Genomic DNA, 19,130 nt, shown 5'->3' with positions numbered 1-19,130 from the left:
AATTATTTGTCTGGGTGTTTGACCTGCTGTTTGATTTTTTTTTTTTTTTTGAATGTGATGAAAATTTGTAGCCACCGTTTTAATTTTGACAAACTAAAATAAATAAATAAATCTGGGGTTGTGAAATGTTGTCCATAGTTTTGATCCACTCGCCATACAAAATAAGGCCCCAGATAAAATAATAGTTAATAAAATAGGGCCAAATATAATGAAAAGTGTTAGTGGACCTGACCCAACTCCTGTTGATTGAAATCCATAGGGCAAATCCGTTGAGTAAGGCAAGGAGGGCTTTGGTGCACAACATATAAAGGTGAGCCAGTTGGTCAGATAAACTTGGATTTGCAAAAATAATCCTTGGATTGGATTCCTCATAAAAGGCTATTAAGAAGACCAAATAATCAGCAGACAAGGAAAAAACTTGTGTCATGATTTCCCAACTGGCAAATGAGAGCAGACAGAGCGTCATGCAGACTGGTTCTTCCTGAGGGTGCAAAGAAATGTATTATCGCTATTTACATTACAATAGCACGCAGACGCCCCAGCTGAGATCAGGTCCCCATTGTGCCAGTTGCTGTATATACACACAGTAAGAGACTGTCCCTGCTCTGACGGGCCTAGGCCAGATTTTCAAAGGCATTCAGGTACCTAAAGATGCAGATAGGCACTTTGTGGTATTTTCAAAAGCGCCCAGGCGGGTTAGGTGCCTAACTCCCCTTGATCCCATTTTTTAGGCAAAAGTCCACTAGGCAAGATAGATAATGGGCAGGAGGAAGAAGGGACGGATTATTATCCCCATGTTACAGAAGAGATACGGAGGCACAGAGAGATAACGGCCCAGATCCTGAGAGTTAAGCAGCTAAATACCGTTGAGGATCTGGGCCCTAGTGACTTGTCCAAAGTCACACAGGGAGTCTGTGGCAGGACCAGGACTTGAACCCGGATCTCCTGGGTCCTCATATTCTGCATCAGAAACAGGCACAGGACAGGAGCAGTTGACAGGTGGCATCCTGGACTGCGGATGCTCTTCATTCTTCTTAAGTCCTGCTCCGGACGTAAGTGGTGAGCTGGCTGCTATCAGCTGTGAGCCACTCCCACTGCTACTATGATGGGGCCCAGATCCCACAGCCCCCGATGACACTGCCCAAGTATTGAATTAAAACAGGAACCTGGGTGATTAAATGTTACAACGAGTCATAACCTTTGCAGCTGAGCTCTATTAGCCTGGCAAGCTAAGATGCTCTCTGCAATTAAAGTCTGGGCCAGTGCACAGTGAAATCAATGACAGCGACTCTAATGGCCTTCAGGGTGCGAGACGATCACCTGTGCTCATTAGGACGTGAGTGCAGGGATGCTGTGTGTGTGTGTGGGGGGGAGGGCTCAGCCCTGTACAACGGGCCAGTGGCAATGTGGTCCCATTGTGCTAAATGTTTTTGAAACACCCCGTGAGCGACAGTTCCTGCTCCCAAGCTAAAGAGATGAGAGCGGAAGGGTGGGGGAAAGCAAGTGCTCTCATCCTCATTTTACAGAAGGGAAACTGAGGCAGGGAGCAATTCTGTGACTACCCACGATCGCCCAGGAAGGCTGTGGCAGAGCCAAAAGTCAGCCCAAGCCAATGGCCTGACCATCCTTCCTCCCTTTCGCTGCAGCAATACTGGAGTAGCTGGGCCCAGCAGAAATACCCAATGTAGCTATATCCGAGTAGGCACAAAAAGATTTGGCAATGGGCCACTTGGTTCTCAGTCCAGCCGCATCCTGGATCCACTGTCAATTTAGGGCTTAATTCCCTGCGGCGCTGCGCTCTGTGTGAGCAATTTCACCAGTGCACAAGGGGGTTTGAAAGCTTGCCCGCCCGACGTGGTAACATCTTGCACTCGCTTTGCACTGGTGTAGCCCACTGCGCAAGGTGTAGGGCCGCAGAGACTCAGGCCTCTATTGAGTACAATGGGTGCAGGGCTGGGCCATCTATAACGGCCGCTCTCATGGAATTACTCACTGGTGGGGCCTGTATTTAAGTCAACAGCTTCCTAGTTTGGGAGCTCTGGACCACACCTGTCAAGTCCTGGGGAAATCCACACTAGTGGGGAATACCTGCGGCTCATTCCTTATCCAATTGCGCCACCCCGCGGACAGTCGCGGCATCGCCTCCCCACCCTCCCAGTCTCGACTTTCACACTCAGCGCTCACACGGTAGGCGTCCGGGTTTGGAGTTAAATCCCTCCATAACCAGGGGTGGGGGGGGGGGAAGCGACAACAAGCGACCCCCTGGCTCAGAGATCGTTGCAATGAACAGGCTGTTTCGGTCGGACAGGCTCTTGGAGAGAGAGCAGTTCCTGTATGAGCAAATCATCAGTCAACCCAGTGTGGTTTGTGTGTTTTAATCGATTTTTAATCACATGCCCTCACATTTTGCTTTGTGCGAGAACTTGAAACTCGAGTGATGCGTCACATAATGAATGGAAACTTGAACTTTTTTTTTCCCAAACACAAACATGAGTTGTCCTAGCACTGGCTTTCCTAGAAGGAAGAATATTCGTGTCTTGCTTTATAGCTTCCAGCTGTAATGTTACCAGTCGGTCACTTCTTCCCTTTTGTAGGCTGCTGACTAAAGATGACTTCATAATAGTAGATCACGGAACCGGTTGTCTTCCACCCATTTTGTGTTGTGTTTTGGGTTGGACACAAGGGGCAATCTGTAAGTAAAAAAGAGGCTGGCCATTTTCTAGTGGCGGCATGAGCTCCGATCTCAAAGCGAGGGGGGTTTATGATGGCAACCAAAAACCAACCCGGTGGGATCCCGGAACAGCTTTCACTCTTGGCTTTCCGGGCCCAGAATGTGATTTCAAGTTAAAACGTCTTCTCCTGGAGCTCCACTCTGTTCTTTGCTGACCTCGGCAATCTTTGCTTGCCTCAGTTTTACCCTGTGTCTTCTTTCCCTACCCCACACCCTACCTGTTTGTGGGCTGGAGCGCCTCCTAGTCCCTCTGTCCGCCCCTCATCCCCCATCAGGTCAGTTGCAACTTTAAAGCGATAGTGTTTGCATTCCCATAGGTCCATAAGTATATTGCACGATGCACTTTTCGACCTGTCACTTTCTTCTGGTGGCATTTAGTATCGATCAGAAACAAGCATATGGTTATAAGCCTCTGATATTCGTCTGTGCTACATGTGTGTGCAAGCCAGCCAGCCATATATGCATACTAGAGGTATGTACACACACACACACACAACCACAAATGTGTGTGTCTGCATGTACATATATATATACACAGAGAGAGAGAATGAGAATGAAAAAAAAAATACAAGATAAAGAAATCTACTGAGGATTGTGTGTTTTTTATTTACACCTCTAATATTTATATATAAAATAAACATACAGTTGGCACACACACATTGCACATGGAGGAATACAGTAAAATCTCCCATATACACGGTAGCTGTGTGTCTGGTTTTAAAATCTAGCTGCTACTCAGCCAGCAGAATCTGAAACTAGAGTGTCACTTTAAAAACAGCACGAGACCAGAGTTTGTTTATAAACTCACACAGTTGGTCAGATTCTTCCATTAACAAGCTTTGGGTTTTTTTAAAGCGGGGGGAGGAGGGAATACAGCAAATGGAATAAACTGGAGTCTTCATTTGCTGGGAGGGGGGGTTGATTTATGCTTGGCCACTCGGTTTTGAACACAATTTAGAGAGGAAGTGGCTTCAGACGATCAGGCTGATGCCTTTTAACTTCTCTCTCTCTCTAAGTTTTTTTTTTTTGGCTGGGAGATTTTTTTTAAGGTTGTTAAAACAAAAATAAAAAAAAACCACCCACCTCTCGGAACTGGAGATGATTTTCAATGGGAAATAAAACCATTTATCATAAGGACAGTTCAGAGCAGGGGGAGGGAAAAAACCCAGTGACAAGAAAGGAAGAACTTTGATGACCCCTTGTGGTTACAAAGTGCCATTACAATGAGATTCAGGGCTGGGTAGTTCATTCCCCTCCTTCCTTAGGGGAGCCCCGCTCCCGGTGGGTTGCGGTGATGCTTTAGTAATAACAGTGCCTAAAAATCGAAGTCTTCAGGGGGAGGGGAGAGGAGGAAAGCAATAAAAACTAGATTGTTTCCTTTGCAAGATAGCCCCGGGCCGTTGCGTGGCGGGGAGATCGCGGGGTTTATTTGCAGATGCTGGGATAAAGGGAGATGCTCCATCAGCACGGGGAGAGTGTCACTCTTATGAAGCCACAAGTGCATATTTCCGGAAATAGTGCACACTACACTATCTGCTACACACCGCCACTCCAGGCGTCTCGGCCGCGGCGCGGCCTATGGGGAGCGGCCTGCTTTAGAACGGCGGCCGTGTGTGTGTGTGTACACACACACACACACACACACTCCATCCCTGGCTGCTTCGGTCCCTTCATGACGACAGCTGAGAATTGGTCTTAGACTTGGTAAATATTGGATTAGCTTTTCATTGCCCAGCCCTCTTGAAAAGGCCCGAACAACCCACGCCAGGTCTCGGCTAAACCCAACAGTCAATAGGTAATGAAAGTAAGTTCTTTGCCTGGCTTAGAGGGGTTTCCACCTCATTACCAGGTTATCTGATTCTCCTAAATAGTTGCTCTATAGACCGGGGGAGGGACACTAAGAAACGAGCGACAGGAGGGAAATTAACCCTAAAGCGCAAGCTTAACTATCATTTCCGTTGATTGGGTTGTAGTTGGGGAAGGCCATGATTCATCCCGCAGGCTCGCCTTTTCTTTCCTGTGTCAGACATGACTCTGTTTTTACAGATCACCCACGGGGGGTGTAATGTGTTACCCACGTCGCCTAACAGTGGAAGGGTAAAATATCTGTCTGGCCCACAACAGGCTACTTTGGAAGAGGCCCATTCACATTTCTGCGTGTTGATTTATTTCCAGAGCGCTACAGTTTAGGCCTTACTCAACACAAAACCAAAAAAAAACCCAACACATAAATAAAAAAAAACCCCAAAACAAAAACAAACAAAAAAACCCAACAACCTTCCATCGCGTAGGAAATCCATCCATTTCCCCTTCACAGCATCACACAACCCAAACTAGGAATTGCAGAGTTTGTGTGCGCGTTACCAGTCAAGATCAAGAGTCTGATCGGTGTATTAAGTGAGTTAGTATGTTAGCCGAAAACCCTTTCTTTTCTTTTATGTTTTGGTGTGTTCTTTAAACAAAAAATAATCAAAGTTAGCCCAGTCCGCTGTTTGCTCCCGTCCTGTTTGCATTTAGCTCCTTGGATGCTTCGTTGTTTCTCTAATATCTCCGGCGCTATGGATGGGTCGGACATGGTTCGTGCCAAGCACTTCAGGTAAAGGAAGGCCACCAGGTCGGCCCTGGTGGAGATTGCTAACCGCACGCACCCCTCGCCCCAGCCCGAGAAAGCCTTCCCGAGAAAGGCCCGGGCGGGCGACTTCTCAAAATTGCCTGCCTGGAACAAGGAAGCACTATCACAAGAAAGGGACAGTTCTCTTCCAGAGAACAAAAAATGGTCAGTCCGCAGCGTTCTCCAGTTGCGCAGTGAGAAAAAGCCTGCATAACATTACACCCCCTTGTGAATGAAACCTTGTTCTCCCCGCAGAGGAGAAAAACCCAGCTAAGCCACCCGAAGGCAGCGGAACTACAATTCTGGATCGGGGCGCATCGCCTGCCATTTGATTTCATTTTATGGGCGAGATTTGTTTAGGCCCCGTGCAGATGCAGGAATTTAATTTCCTGTGAAATGAGAGACCAACTTGTCAGTGGGGCTGGAGAAAAGGAGGCCCTGTTATCCTTCAAAGAAGAGAGAGGGGGTTTCTTTCCCCCCCTCTCTCCCCCAGAATAGATATAGCACGAATTTTTAATTCGTCTTCCTTTCACAGACAACAATACAGGGTTTGAAAGCAGGACACAATTTGGGTTTTGTGAGGGTCAGCCCAGCTGGCCATATGGAATACAGCATGTACAACACGGGTGACAATGGCCCCAAGTGACAGCCAGAACAAAACCCAAGGATACTTCGCCCTGACTCGGGGATGCACCGCTCCTGATAAACGAATTGAATGGCACTAAAAAGAAGACCAGGGGGAGGGGGTTGGAAAGCACTGTCTCTCTCTCTCTCTTTCCCCCTACCCCTGTTCCCTCTGTGTTATCTCTTTCTCTCTGACCTCCTTAATATGTACGCCTCTAACATCCTCAACTACCAGCCTCCCCCATTGTGCTGTTTTGTGGTGGCTACTGTATATTGTGCAAAGATAGACTGCGCCAAACTGCCCCGGCGGCGTGTGAAATATAAGGCCACGGGGGGGTGAGGGCCACACAACTGGCTTGATGGACTTAATAGGGTCCAAGCAGAAAGTGATTGTTTCCCTCCCACCCGCTCTGGGCGGCTGGTGGAATTAGAAGGGGGGGATAGTGTCCAGCTCTGTAATGTGGGTTCCTTTATTCACACACCACCTAAATCTATTTTCACTCCACTGTCACTTCACAGGGAGCTCGGCCGCGCCTGGCTATAGGGATGGTTTTAAAACATAAAAATCAGACTCCCTGTTTGCAACCAAACGCTGCCACTAATGCATTTAGATCTCTCGCGTTAGCGCGCTGCGTCCGTTCAGCTAAGACTCGGGCGGGGGGGGGCTTTGCTAATAACTATCAACAAGGCTGGATCCTGCCCCGGCAGAGCCGTGCCTTGCTGATTGCCAGCCAAGTTGTTGCCGATTGCCCTCGGCTTTCGGGAGGCTTTGAGGAAACCCGGACTCGTTTCTTGGCTTTTGTGTGTGTGTGTGTGTGTGGGGGGGGTCGTGTGGAATAAGGTTTCACCTGAAGCAACACCAAAAACAACCCCCCCCCCCCCGCTCTGTGAAGCGACTAAACCAGGGAAGAATTTCAGCAGGTGTCCACTTTGCGCCTTAGTTTCGTAAAACACCATTGCAAGAAATTGCAATCACATCTGGGACTCCAGTCCTGAAGCAGATCCGCGCATGGCTAGAAGGACCCCCCCCCCCCCCCCCCCCCCAGCACTGTCCACTCAGAGCTATGGATCGCCGCCGATTTTGTTACAGATAATCATGTTTGCGCGAGGTATTGACTTAAATCTGCTCATCAACAAGAGCTCGGCTGGTAATTCAGTGGGGACGGTTCCGTTTGCTTCCCGTGTTCACAGCCCCTGCCGTCCCGGCTGTTTGTCGAGCTTACAGCAAGAGGGACAGTTTCAGAAACGGGGCAGCATTCAACTCGGGAAGAGTTGAAAGAGCCTGGCTGGAAAGTAACCTCTCCCCCCAAGACAGAGGGGCCAATGCATTTCGGGTCAACTCCGAGCATATTCGAGTAGGTGTGCGCCTAAAAAACGTGTGTGCGTGCATCTATTATATACAAAGGGAAGAGAGAGAACAGAGTGAGAGGCAAAAATTGTGTACCTATATACACACACACACGCATAACACACACACTCGCTTTCTGTCTGGATCTGTGCGTCTTTTAAATGCATATTCTAACCGGATCATTTAACTAGCCAGAGGAAGTTTTGCTTTAAAACACGGTTTAGACAAACTTTCCTACACAATCCCACCGCATCTGGAGAGCTCCCCATACGCGGCGGCACCCCGCAAATTCCCCACGCGTGTCATCACACGCAGAAGGGGATCTCCAGGGAGCCAGTCGCGGGACGGAGATGACAAATTCCGTTTGGTTAAAACCGGTTTTAGGGCAAACTTTACATTCCAAATCCGACCGCGTTCAGGGAGATCCCCGTGTGCCCCACGACTTGCCCCAAAGCGTTATCTGTCCGCAGGAGCAGAAAGAGGGTATGAACTCACCCCCCTGCCACCCATCAGCCGCCTACCAACCACTGCTGGCTAAAGGAGGACTTCGAACTCACCCCGCTTAGATCAACCCCCGAGCAAAGGCAAGCCATTGAGACGATCTGGTCTCAAAAGCTTCTCCGCTGAAGGGGCACTCTAACATTTAAGTGAGTGGTGGGGCTTATTTTTTCATTTCCACAAAGTCACTCCAGCGCCTTTGTCTCTCAAGTAGACACAATGAGGCAGAACGCAGAAGAAGAAGAAGAAAAAGATCCCTGATTGTCTGCAGAAAGTTTGGGGAGGGTGATTAAACTTTCCCTAAAAGTTCTAAGAGGGGAGAAACTCCGCTGAGCCGTTGGCTGGAAATCTGCGGCAGGCCAAGCACGGATTTCCGAGTAAAGAGTCCATCATTCCCCATAAACCAACTGGCACCCAGAGAAGATCTCATTGATCAGATAATCAGGCTCGCCTTCCCCCCAAAGAATCAGTCCGATCTATGTCGCTTTAAAGTGAGGGGTCTGCGGTGATCCCGTGTTAGCCACAAAGTCAAACAAAAACGGTCTTTGGTTGTTGGGTTGGTTTTTTTTAAACACAGCATTTTTATTAAAATTCCTATCAAAAAATCGAAAACCTCCCCGCAGCGCGCGCCCCCCGGGTTTATACACAATGATTCGCTGGAGATTACTATGGAGATGATCCAAACATTTCTTTTCCTTCTACAGTTTGTTTGCTTGTTTAATATTTGGGAAAGATTTGCACCCAACCAAAAGAAGAAAATAAAATCAACCGCCCTGAATGTTACTTATGGCAACAATAACCACAAATATTTACAAAAAAAAAATATATCGCTAATAGTTGTCAGAATTTATACATGGCCATAAATAGGTAACGTTTCATATAAAAAAAGGGAAATCAAATTCTCTATTTTTAAAGTGTCCTCCACTTGTTTTATATACGACTGACAACAGCTCTACAGCACACAAAAGTACTTTACGCAATCACAAGAGCATACTGGTTTATTCTTATTACTAGTATTATTTTTATTTTTAGTTGTAGGTAGACAGGACCACTGCATGGCGCAAAAATTTCTGTAAACATGGCGCACAAAAAACACCCCCCCCAAAAAGAGAAACAAATTGAACCCCAAAAAAGGAGGAAAAATAGGAGAGGGGGAAAATGCATCATCATTAATAATAATAATTAATATTCATATCCCCCCCCCGAGGTTTGATTTTGGAGCCTCAGTCTCTTTTCTCGGCAATGTTCACCAAGTCCATTGTTGGGCCTGCACCAAATGATGCGCTGTAGGGTACTGGGGGTTGCTGGTGGAGCTGTACTGGGCGTTATATTGCATATGCTGAAGCGATTGGGCGCTATAGGCGGAGAAGGGGATCCCAGCCTGGAAAGTGGCGGCGGCTAAGTCCTGGGCTTTGAGCGTGTGGCAGGGTTTGCCGTCCCTGACTAAGACGGGCACCGCTACCCGGCGTGGGGAGGGGAGAGGAGTCACTTCCATACCTTTCTCAGCCCGGGCCCTCTTCATCTTGTACCTGTGGTTCTGGAACCAGATCTTCACCTGGGTGGGCGTGAGGCGGATGAGGCTGGCCAGGTGCTCCCGCTCGGGGGCGGACAGGTACCGCTGTTGTCGGAACCGCCTCTCCAGCTCGTAGGTCTGCGCCTTGGAGAAGAGCACCCTCCTCTTCCTCTTCTTGCCGGAGTCGCCGGCGCTGGACGTCTCCTTGTCGTTGTCCGGGGATTCGTCGGCGGAGGGGTCGGGGGATTTGCTGGACGAGTCCTGCTGGGAGTTGCCGGAGGCCAGCCCGTGCACTGCAGAAAGGCCATCAAGAGCATAAGTCAGAGGGGTGCTGCTGGGGGGGGATCCCCGCCTGGGGGCACCTGCGGCTCTGCTCTCTACCCTCCCCTGCTCCAGCCGGGAAATACAGCGAAATCCCCCCTCCCCTGGGGAGGCAATCTCCCAGGGGGGCACCAGCTACCCCCCAAGCCCCGCTTGGGCTGAGGGAGCATGGCTTTCCCCTAAAAAAAAATTAACCCCGCGAGGTATAGGCAGTTACCTCCTACAATCCACCATAGCAGCAAACACTGGAGGAAAAGTAAACTACTACACACAACACACTATTCCCATGTATGTTCCCAACGATATGGCCATCTGCGACACACGTGTGTATATGTACAGCTATCAACATATATGAATACAGGGAGATGGGTGTTTTATATTATATAGGTTGTGAATATAAATATTTATATGTATCTATCTATATACATACACACACAGTCACATTTATAATTACACAACCTTTTAGATACATGTAGACATTCATGTGCATGTCTACAGATCTATTCATCCGTCGGTCTGTATACACTTTACAATAGAGCCACATCGATCCGGATCACATATTCCTCGCCTAATGTTGCATCTCTTTTACATCTATTGGACTTTGGACCTCAAGCGATTTGCTGCGGGGGGGGGGGGGGGTACGGGGATTGATTTTTAAAGGATAATTTAACAGTCCCTTCATTGATCACCACAGCCGCCCGGCCATTTAGACATTTCTGAACTGTCTACACCGAAGCGATCCAAGATTGCCACACAAGGGTCGCTCTGTTTGATTTAGCAAACTCGGTTCCTGCTATTTTTAGCTCGCTGGAGGTTACTTTTGCTTTTCTTTCCCTAGGCTGGGTTGACTTCTTTCTCTCTCATTCTAAAAACAAAACAAAAACCAAACACGTAAAAATAAAATCCCCCCTTGGGGAAAAAAATCCTTATTTTCATCCCAATCGAATCAAAACCAAAGAAATCTCTCCCTGCGGCTAGTTTGACTCCGGAGAGCCTTGTAAAACCACCACCACAACACAGGGTAAATCGGAGCGCGAATGCTTCCTGTAATAGCTATTAGGAAGAGATAACAGATAGGAGGTTTTATTATTAATTATTATTATTATTATTTAAGAATACACGTTAGAGGCTGCGGCGCTGAACGGGTGAATCACAAGACAATGCAGACGGTACATGGAATCAGTGTAAATTTCACTACTCACAGGAATACTGGATGCTTTCCGTGCTGGCCAGCCAACGCGTATAGGGATTATCACTGGTATCATAGAAAGGGTTTTTCAAAGGCAGAGTTTGAACCCCCTCCAGCGGGTTTTGCCCCAGAACGCCGGATTTCTTGGGTGGTTCCGACCCCTCGTTCTCTTCATCCGCTCCTTCAACGAGGGATCCCTCTTCATCATTGGTGTCAGGGAGGTCTAGGATGTCCTTTACAGAAAACCCCGTCTTTGTGTTGGTCAAAGACATATTCTGGCCAAATTTATGCAGGAAAGTTGAAGCACCAGTTTGTCAATCCGCTGTTGCACAAAACACACACACCCCACAAACCGCACACACCCCAGAAAGAGGGGAGGGTGTGTGTATGTTGGGGTGGGGGGTAAGAATAAAAAAAAATCACGAAAGTTGGTGTGGGGGGAGCAAGGAAAAATCAGCTGCGATATAGATAGATATTTTACAGCCTTGCTCTGCTGCGGAGGGGAAAAACAAAATCACGGAGCACAAGTGGCAACTGGCTTCTGAAATAGTTTGTAACTCCAGGAAAAATGCCAAAGTGCGTTTTACTTCAGGGTCTCGTTTAAACACACGGATCGGCTGCCGGCTGCTTGGGGAAAACAAGCCATTGCTGGAGAGAGCAGTCCATATAAGGTTGGTCTCCACATATGAACCTGCAGAGAGGAGGGGGAAAAAAATACATTAAAAACGCCAAAGGTTGGCCACGTGTGGGCGGGTGCTAGGAGTCAAGTGGATGAAGACAGTGTTTGCCGATGTGAAATTGCGGGGTTTGGGGGAGATTGGAGTCTCCACCATTGGTTCTGTAGCACATGATGAGTAGTATAACGTGTCAATTAATTACAAAGATAGGGAGGGCCTTTCTACACGGTATTTACATACAAAGGAGCTGATATTCCACACACTCGAAAGTACGTTTTAAACAAATTGCTTCGGGAAAAAAAAAAAAAGGGTTTGCATTCATTGTCACTCTCCACTGAAGTAAACTGCTTTGCAGCAGGCTGGAAAATTGACTATTTAGAGCGAGCGACGTTAAAAGGAAATCTATTCAAATTATTGGTTGTTACCTAAACAAGATGGCAAGAGACCAACTTATGTAAACCTCCTAGGTCAATATTTTGGTTGAGGCTTAAGGCTGAGTACTATAAATTAAACAGCAAGTAATTGATTCTAGTTTGCTCCGAAATCAACCGAACTGGCAATAAATGTAATCAATCGGTACCCAGACAGGCGCGGGCGATTTCGGTGTGTTGTTTGCAGAGAACTAATTTATTTCTCTCTCTCTTCTCCCCCAGCAAGATCACTTGCTAATTTGGATGGATGTGCAGCGTTTAGACGTAGGGCTTAGAAAGGGAATGCAGCCAGATGTTTAATTTCGGTGTTGAATTTGGAGGGTTGTTTTTAATAAGTGGATCTCTCTCACAGCCATTTGCAGACACATATATTATAGAGGCGAATGAATAGCGGCGTCTGCGTTTTGAAAATCCGCCTTTAAAAATAGCAACGTTAAATAACACCCACCTATCCGTACGTCTATAATACTTTCTCACTGCGGCTTTATTTCATATTTCACTCCTCCCCACGTCTTAAATGCCCGTGGGCGCCCCGATTCCACGGGGGGCATAGGAAACGGAGCTAAGAGAAGCCGTTTTAGCCAATTCTCCATGAGCGCATTCCCCACCTCTCCAGTCCACCCGGCTGTGCGCCACTTTTCCGCTCGCTTCGCTCCGCGCTAGCGCAGGACTTGGTTCAGTTGGGAGGGGTTAATGGTCCGGAGCCCTGCCTTGGGTCTGTGCTGAGGGTCGTATTCTCCTTTTGACCTACTAAGTGAACTATCCCAGTGCGCCTCCCCCGGCCCCCTCCCTGCAGCTCCCTGGGACAGACACCGCGCTCCATTGTTTCGTTCTTGTGATATTTGGGTGGGGTTTTCGTGTGTGCTACATTTTTGGACAAGCCAACTTGATGCCACGATCCCGGAGGAGTTGTGCCCTTTAAAGGGATCTCTGTGGGGTTTTTTTTTGTGGGGGGGGGGATTAAAGATGGGGAGTTAAATGTGAGATTTGCATTCTCCCCCCCGGGATTTCCTCCCTCCTCCCCACCCTTTTGGGGATGAGCAGAGAATAGAAGTTGCCTTGACTTTCCCTCCCAAGAACTGGGCATGTTTCAAGGAGGTGCTGGGGGAGAAACCGCAGAGCAAGTTATGATTGTTGATCAGTTTGTTTTGCTGTCCCTCACCCTGCCTCCCATCTAGTATGTGATGTGGGTGACAATGCCTTAGGGTTTTAGCAAGGCCCTGAGCGCATCATGGGTGGTCGGACCCGGGCAAACACAAATACAAACCGATTGCTAAGCTGCGGACAATGGGCGAAATGTAGACAAATGTCCGGCTTCTGTTGGAAGCTTTTGTCCGAGCCCAGTTTTTGCATTTATTTCAGGGGCGAAATAATACATGATTGACGCCCTCTTTCACTGTGTTCTAACTGTTTGGAATAAATCTGAGGTTGTTGCTAGTTGTCATGGCATTCAACTGCTTTCAATGGACTATCTCTTCATTCATTTCTGAATCCTTCCACAATATTAAGGAAACTCCTTCATGTTGATGCTCACTGACTCTTCTTTCCTTTGCAGTCCAGGCGTTTTCCCCCCCCCCCTCTTTTTTAATAATTAAAAAAAAAAAAAAAAAAGATTGAATCCAGGACTACCCATGTATTTATTTCTTGGTCACTTTCCTTAGCCATCTAGGAAGGGCAGTAAAACAAACAAAGTGAGAGAATTGCGTGTGTGTGTGTGTGAAAATTGTGTCGTTCATAACACAAATAACAGCACTGTGGACCCAACAGCTACGACTCAATAAGAGAAACCACCTCAGATAATAAGCCACCAGTCCAAGAATTCAAGCCACCACGACAGCGCAGGATTTGTATGGGTCTCCCTCTGGCAAAGAAAACAAAACCGAAGGTGGAAGATGAATCACCAGCACAATATTTGTAGTGTAGCAGAGCGCTGCAAAGTTTTCTTGTGGGGGGAGGAAGCTACATGAATTGTAGAGAATTTCCTCTGGGGAAGACTAAACAATTGAAAGTGGGCGAGCTAACCACAGATTTCTAATAAGGAAATCAGGAGTAAATAGGACCTGTGAGATTTGATCAATATGAAACCAGCGAAACAACACACACACGCTCACTCTGTGATGAACTTGTCTCCGTTCCCGCAGACCACCTGATAGGTAAATATTTTCCTAAGGGAAAACCAGGGCTCCTGGACCATTAATCACCAGTTAGCCAAGCACACACTGACTGAACAGCACAGCTGGACTGTGACCAGCTAGTCTCCTTTGTACACAAAGACCTGCCATAAGTCATAATTTTGTCCCTCACCACCCCCCCGATATTGAACGCTTGGTGCCGCTTAGAAACAGGGCTCTGGACAAGTTCCCACAACTATGGTGGAATCACGTGAGTAAAAAAAAAAAAATCAAACTCAGTTTCCCGGTGGTTTAACAAGGTCAGTTTCATGATCTAAGGGAGCTGGAATGAGCTTGGTTTAATCCGCCTTCTCTTCCCGTCTCCCCCTCGCTCTCTCTTCGGGGTGTACATTTTGCTGCTTTTAAACTCACGTGTGACCGCGTCCAAACCTAACTGTGTGGCGCAGTCGTTTGCCACGACCAGCCCAACTTCAGAGAACCCCCTTTTTTGAGACGGAGACCCCCAAATAGAAGCAAGCTCCCCCGAGAGAGAATCCCCTTATTTCAGAGAACAAAACTGGCTTTAGTGAGGGTCCAAAGGGAAATCGCTTGTTCCCCCTCGCCAGAAGAGCGCCTGGCCGACACAACAGGTGTGAGGTCCATAGGAGTAAGGTTTTCAGGCGGGCCGGCTGCAGATGACGTGACTAGGTGATGAAATAGACACACAGCCCTATGGTGAATTCTATGTAAAGAGAACTATCGGCCAGATCAATCTAGATGCTCCACGGAAGGTATATTTAAATACAGCCTTTCCCAGCTCCGGTTTAATAACTGTGTGGACGCTTGATCCGCATTGCATCTGCTTCCAAACTTTCTCGGTTTGCTTTCGCTTCCCTTGTCCGATTTTTGTAAATCGCCCCCCTGAATTTCTGACCCTTTGTTCCCTTTTAACAGGACCCTTCCTTTGCCCTCTTCCCCATTCTATTTTGTTCTGATCCTACTCCGATTCCAGGTGAGAGGGCCAGGCAGTGTGAAAGGCCAGGGTGCAGAGGGAGGGCATGATGGTGGGAAAGACGCAGGGAGACATGGGCGAGATAAGTCCCCCAACTTCCCCCAGTTGAGTGTTTCCTAAGCAGGAATTGTGTTTCTAAATAGCGGTTGGCTCAGTTCTGGGATTTTTAATAATCAGATTTAGGACTGACACTGGCGCCACAGAGGCATTTCAGGAAGATCACATCAATATCTAGACTCTCCAAGACCTCCCTGTCCGTGTCCTGTTGGCGGTAGTAGCATGGGTAATTTGGGAGGTCAGTTACAATATTATCTCTGCTGATTAAGAGTAAATCGATCAGCAAATCCTAACCAAAATAAATAAAAAAAAATCCCGACACACACACACAGACACACACACCCCCTCGCAAAGCGTCAGTCAAATTGCCTTGCAGCAAAGCCTTCGGCTAACCCTGAAAAACCGAGCGAGCGCTGACCCTGCTGTTTAAAAAGGCTGGAATGCTCTTTCAGACAGATCCTGCTGAATTTAAGCCCCGGAATTATAGGATGGAGGGGTTATTTGAACAACCGAACAAGAGGCTGAAAAGGAGAGGTACGTGTACACAGTATAAGTGGCGGTACTTCAGCACAAGTGCCCTCTAGGAGTGAGGAAGTGTTTACCTGTTTACTTTTACAGGTAGCTCAAACACGAGGCATTTTGCCTTTTTCACTCGTTTCTGGAATGCGGGCTCCTTAAACCCCCTCCCATAAGGCTGCAACGCAGCCCCGGGAAGACATTTCAACAGCATTACCTTCAGACAGAGAGGGCAGGAGAGGCAAAGAGCCACCTCTCTCAAATGAACGCTGCCGCCCTCCGAAAACACAGACATGCCTCGCGAAGGAAGTGTGGCTAGGGTCAGCCTCTGCTCTGGGTCCCTGCGCCATGGGGAGAAAGTTGCCAATTCAAGGCTGAATTTCTGTAACAGGGCACCCATGGGAATGGCCAGGGCTGCGTGTGAAAACGTGTTTCCCCATCTGTCAGACCGATCAGCCCGTTCAATATCTGCTCCCGCACTATCCCAGGACCAGGCAGCAAATCATGGGTCTATTATCTAGAGCCAGCAAAAGAGGTGGCTTGGATTAAAGTGGATAGAGACCTTTATACTGTAGTAGGCAAGGAACGACCCAGTTAAAACAACCACTTGGCCTTGGTATTCCAGAGCCGAAGGAGACGACATGCATTAGTTTTGCTAGTGGTCAGAAGGGTTTCCAGTCATTAAAAAGTACAAGGTCATTCCATTTATTTGAAGCCCCTAATTTGTTTGACTTCATTTTCTCCTTGTGAATGAAAAGGTGTTTAACAGAAGTCCCTTTTTTCTCCCCGTACAGTATATGGGGCTGACCTCTAACCCATCACAACATCCCATCTCAGATAACAGCCTTCAAGTGGATTAGTTTATTGTTTGATTAGAGCAAAGGTGCAAGAAATTGTTTTCATTCACTCCAGACAAACAAAACATATTGCACCTTAACGCTCTGGTGAGGATTAGTGAAGCTGACACAAAGCCTTTGTTCGGGGAGAAGGTTTATTTTATCTTTGGTTTGATACTCTTAGATAGAAGACACTTGAAATCAATGGGGAAGGAAAATATAGCCCCGTCTACTTCTGATAATTGTTATGAAGAGATTCACCTTCGAAACATGCCAGGAAACAATACAGGCTTTGTTTTATAATGTTGCAGGGGGAAAAGGAGAGCTGCATCTATAAGAGGTGTCATCTTTTGTTGCTGATTTAAAAAAAAATGTAACATACAAGAGCTCTTCCCTTGAATAGACAACTTAAAACCGCAGGGCTTCGGAGCCCACAATTTTATAGCCTTATTATATATCTAAGCATACATCCACCTCTGTATAAAAACCCCATTGAAATGGGCGTGCTATTTCACTTGACACCAGTATTTCTGGTTCTGTTTTGCAAAGCACTTTGCAAGGTCTGGGGCAATCAAGGGAGCGAACAATAACAGCCCCTAAAACTCAAGTCTAAGCAACAAGAAAGGCGACTGAAATAAGGACCTGCCCATGTGAAATCCTTGGAGGTTTAACAAAAATCAGCGTTTTCCTTTGCCTCTAAGATTGTAGAATAACAGAGCATCACAACCTCTTAAATTGATTAAAAAAGGCTTCTTCATTGACTATAATGAGGAAGGGTTAATGTTTCTGATGGGGAAATTTCCTTCTCTTTTCGTGGCTGGAGAAATTGCAGCAGCAAAGACTTTACCCGTGTTTTAAGCATAGAAAAATACGCTCTGATCTGCCACTGCTCGTATTAACCCTACTCTGTCAAGGAGTCAGAGAAATCTGCTATCCAGGCAGTGAAAATGCAATCTTCCCTTGCCTTCCTCACAGAGAAACAATTAAATCGTGTTCAGGACATAGGAATCTAAATGAGCTTTTCATGATTATGATTATTCTTTGGTTTTTTCCCTCCCTCAAGCCCCAACTATGATAACATTCTCAATTCACCATCCCCACCCCCCAGTGGTAAAATTGGAATAGAAATTAGTTTTTTTTCCCCCGTGGGCTAATCGGTCACATTGTGGGTTATGTCAGACCCGAGGGCACATGTTAGGACTTTGATAAATGCACTTTAATGAGATCTTTGAAATATCTTGCCAATACAAATCATAGACCATACAGACGCCTGGCACTGTGTTCCCGCACCTTACGGAAGCGGGAAGCCAGGAGATTTGTGCTTCGCGTGACTTGCGACACTGGGAACCAGCAAGTTGCGGATTTTTTCTGTAAAAGCTTTAAGTCTGGCCCCGGGCGTATCCTTTCCGTTCCAGTCTATTATAACTGTTTTATTTGTAAGCCAAATGTTTGGTCCCCCCAAGCAAACCCTTCAGCTTTATTCGTTCGCATCTTTCTAATGATTAAACGTGTCCCAATGAGATTAAGCATTGTCAGCCTGTCTCAGAAGTGTTCTTTCCTCCAAAGGGGGAAAAAACAACAACCCCAACTCTGTTTGATAAGGGCAATTTGAATGCAGGAGATTTATAATTTCTTTATGAAATACGGCGCTGAAAGCACTTGCTTATCTGAATTTACTTCGTATATCTCCACCCAGTAGGTAGGAGGTTTTTTGTTGTTTTTTTTTTAAAGCAAGCCATTGATAATGATTTTTAAAACTGTATATTTCAAGCTTAAAAGGATGGACTCATTTTGAAACTGAAATTAATTTGAGGCACATTAAGCGGAGCTCTTCACTCCTGTGGAGTCTGGAAAGGAAAGAAGGGGATGGATTTGCGAGTTTTAAATCGATTGCACACACCGATTGATTGGAAAAGCCAACTCCGAGGAAGAGCTGAGTTGCAGACCATAACAAACAACCACAACGACTCTGGTGCTCTGGGATGCAAACGCGAGGGTTACACCTGGACCAACGCGTCTCGTTAAGTTAGCAAGGTGAAGATGAAATCACAGACACCCCGCGCAAGGAGGAAGAGCCAGCCGAGTGCAAATTGTTACTTTTGAATCATTCCTGATCCTCTGGCGGACTCTACTGACTCAAGCGAGAAATGTCCCAGCAGCCGCTTCCCCAGCGGCACAAGGAAGGGAGTTGTAACCTATCCGCTTACCTTTCCTCCCCAGGAAACCCACAGCCACAGCCCAAGACCTTTCACACAACAAACCCACCCAGCCGCCTTGTGGCACGGGCTTGGCTGCGCTGTCAGCAGCTAGGGCTGTGAAATTACCCACCCACGTTGAGTAACTGAGTGCAGGGGGGGTGTCTGTGGGGAGGGGGGATTCTGAGCTCTCGAGTGTCTAGAGCAGCCAGGTAATAAATGACCCGAGGAGGTTCAGGGTTGGGGCGAAAGCAATCGCTAGCCGGAGCGCTTTGGATCGCTACCTTCCCCTTATCCAGCTGGTCCCTCTTGCAGCCCCTGCACTGGTGCCCCAGGACAAACGCTTCTTGCGGGCAGCTGAAGCAAGACCCAAGCGCAGCCCGACGTCTCCTTCTCGCAGAGGGCGAGACTGACCCCCGCACAGTGCACCCCCCCGGGGGGGCTGGGTAGCCTCCCCCAC

The 19,130-nt window shown here is 47.4% G+C and overlaps 1 protein-coding gene across 1 annotated transcript; it reads right to left on the bottom strand.

Moving 5' to 3' along the window:
- Positions 1-9,058: 9,058 nt before the first annotated feature.
- Positions 9,059-11,107, bottom strand: NKX2-2 (NK2 homeobox 2). Its single transcript, XM_024209109.1, has 2 exons — positions 10,849-11,107; positions 9,059-9,618 (listed from the first exon to the last, which is right to left on the bottom strand). Exons 1-2 carry the CDS (start codon positions 11,105-11,107, stop codon positions 9,059-9,061), a joined length of 819 nt encoding a protein of 272 aa, XP_024064877.1.
- Between the last annotated feature and the right edge of the window lie 8,023 nt (positions 11,108-19,130).

The sequence above is a fragment of the Terrapene carolina genome, unplaced genomic scaffold (genome assembly GCF_002925995.2).
Source record: "Terrapene carolina triunguis isolate 2854851 unplaced genomic scaffold, T_m_triunguis-2.0 Scaffold132, whole genome shotgun sequence".
NCBI classification, from domain to species: domain Eukaryota; kingdom Metazoa; phylum Chordata; order Testudines; family Emydidae; genus Terrapene; species Terrapene triunguis.
This window is presented reverse-complemented; position numbering and strand designations above follow the sequence as displayed.

Coding starts and splice junctions, on each gene's coding strand:
- NKX2-2 (XM_024209109.1), bottom strand. CDS start 11,107: ATGTCTTTGACCAACACAAAGACGGGGTTTTCTGTAAAGGACATCCTA. Junction 9,619..10,848: donor GGAAAGCATCCAGTATTCCT/GTGAGTAGTGAA, acceptor GCCTTTCTGCAG/TGCACGGGCTGGCCTCCGGC.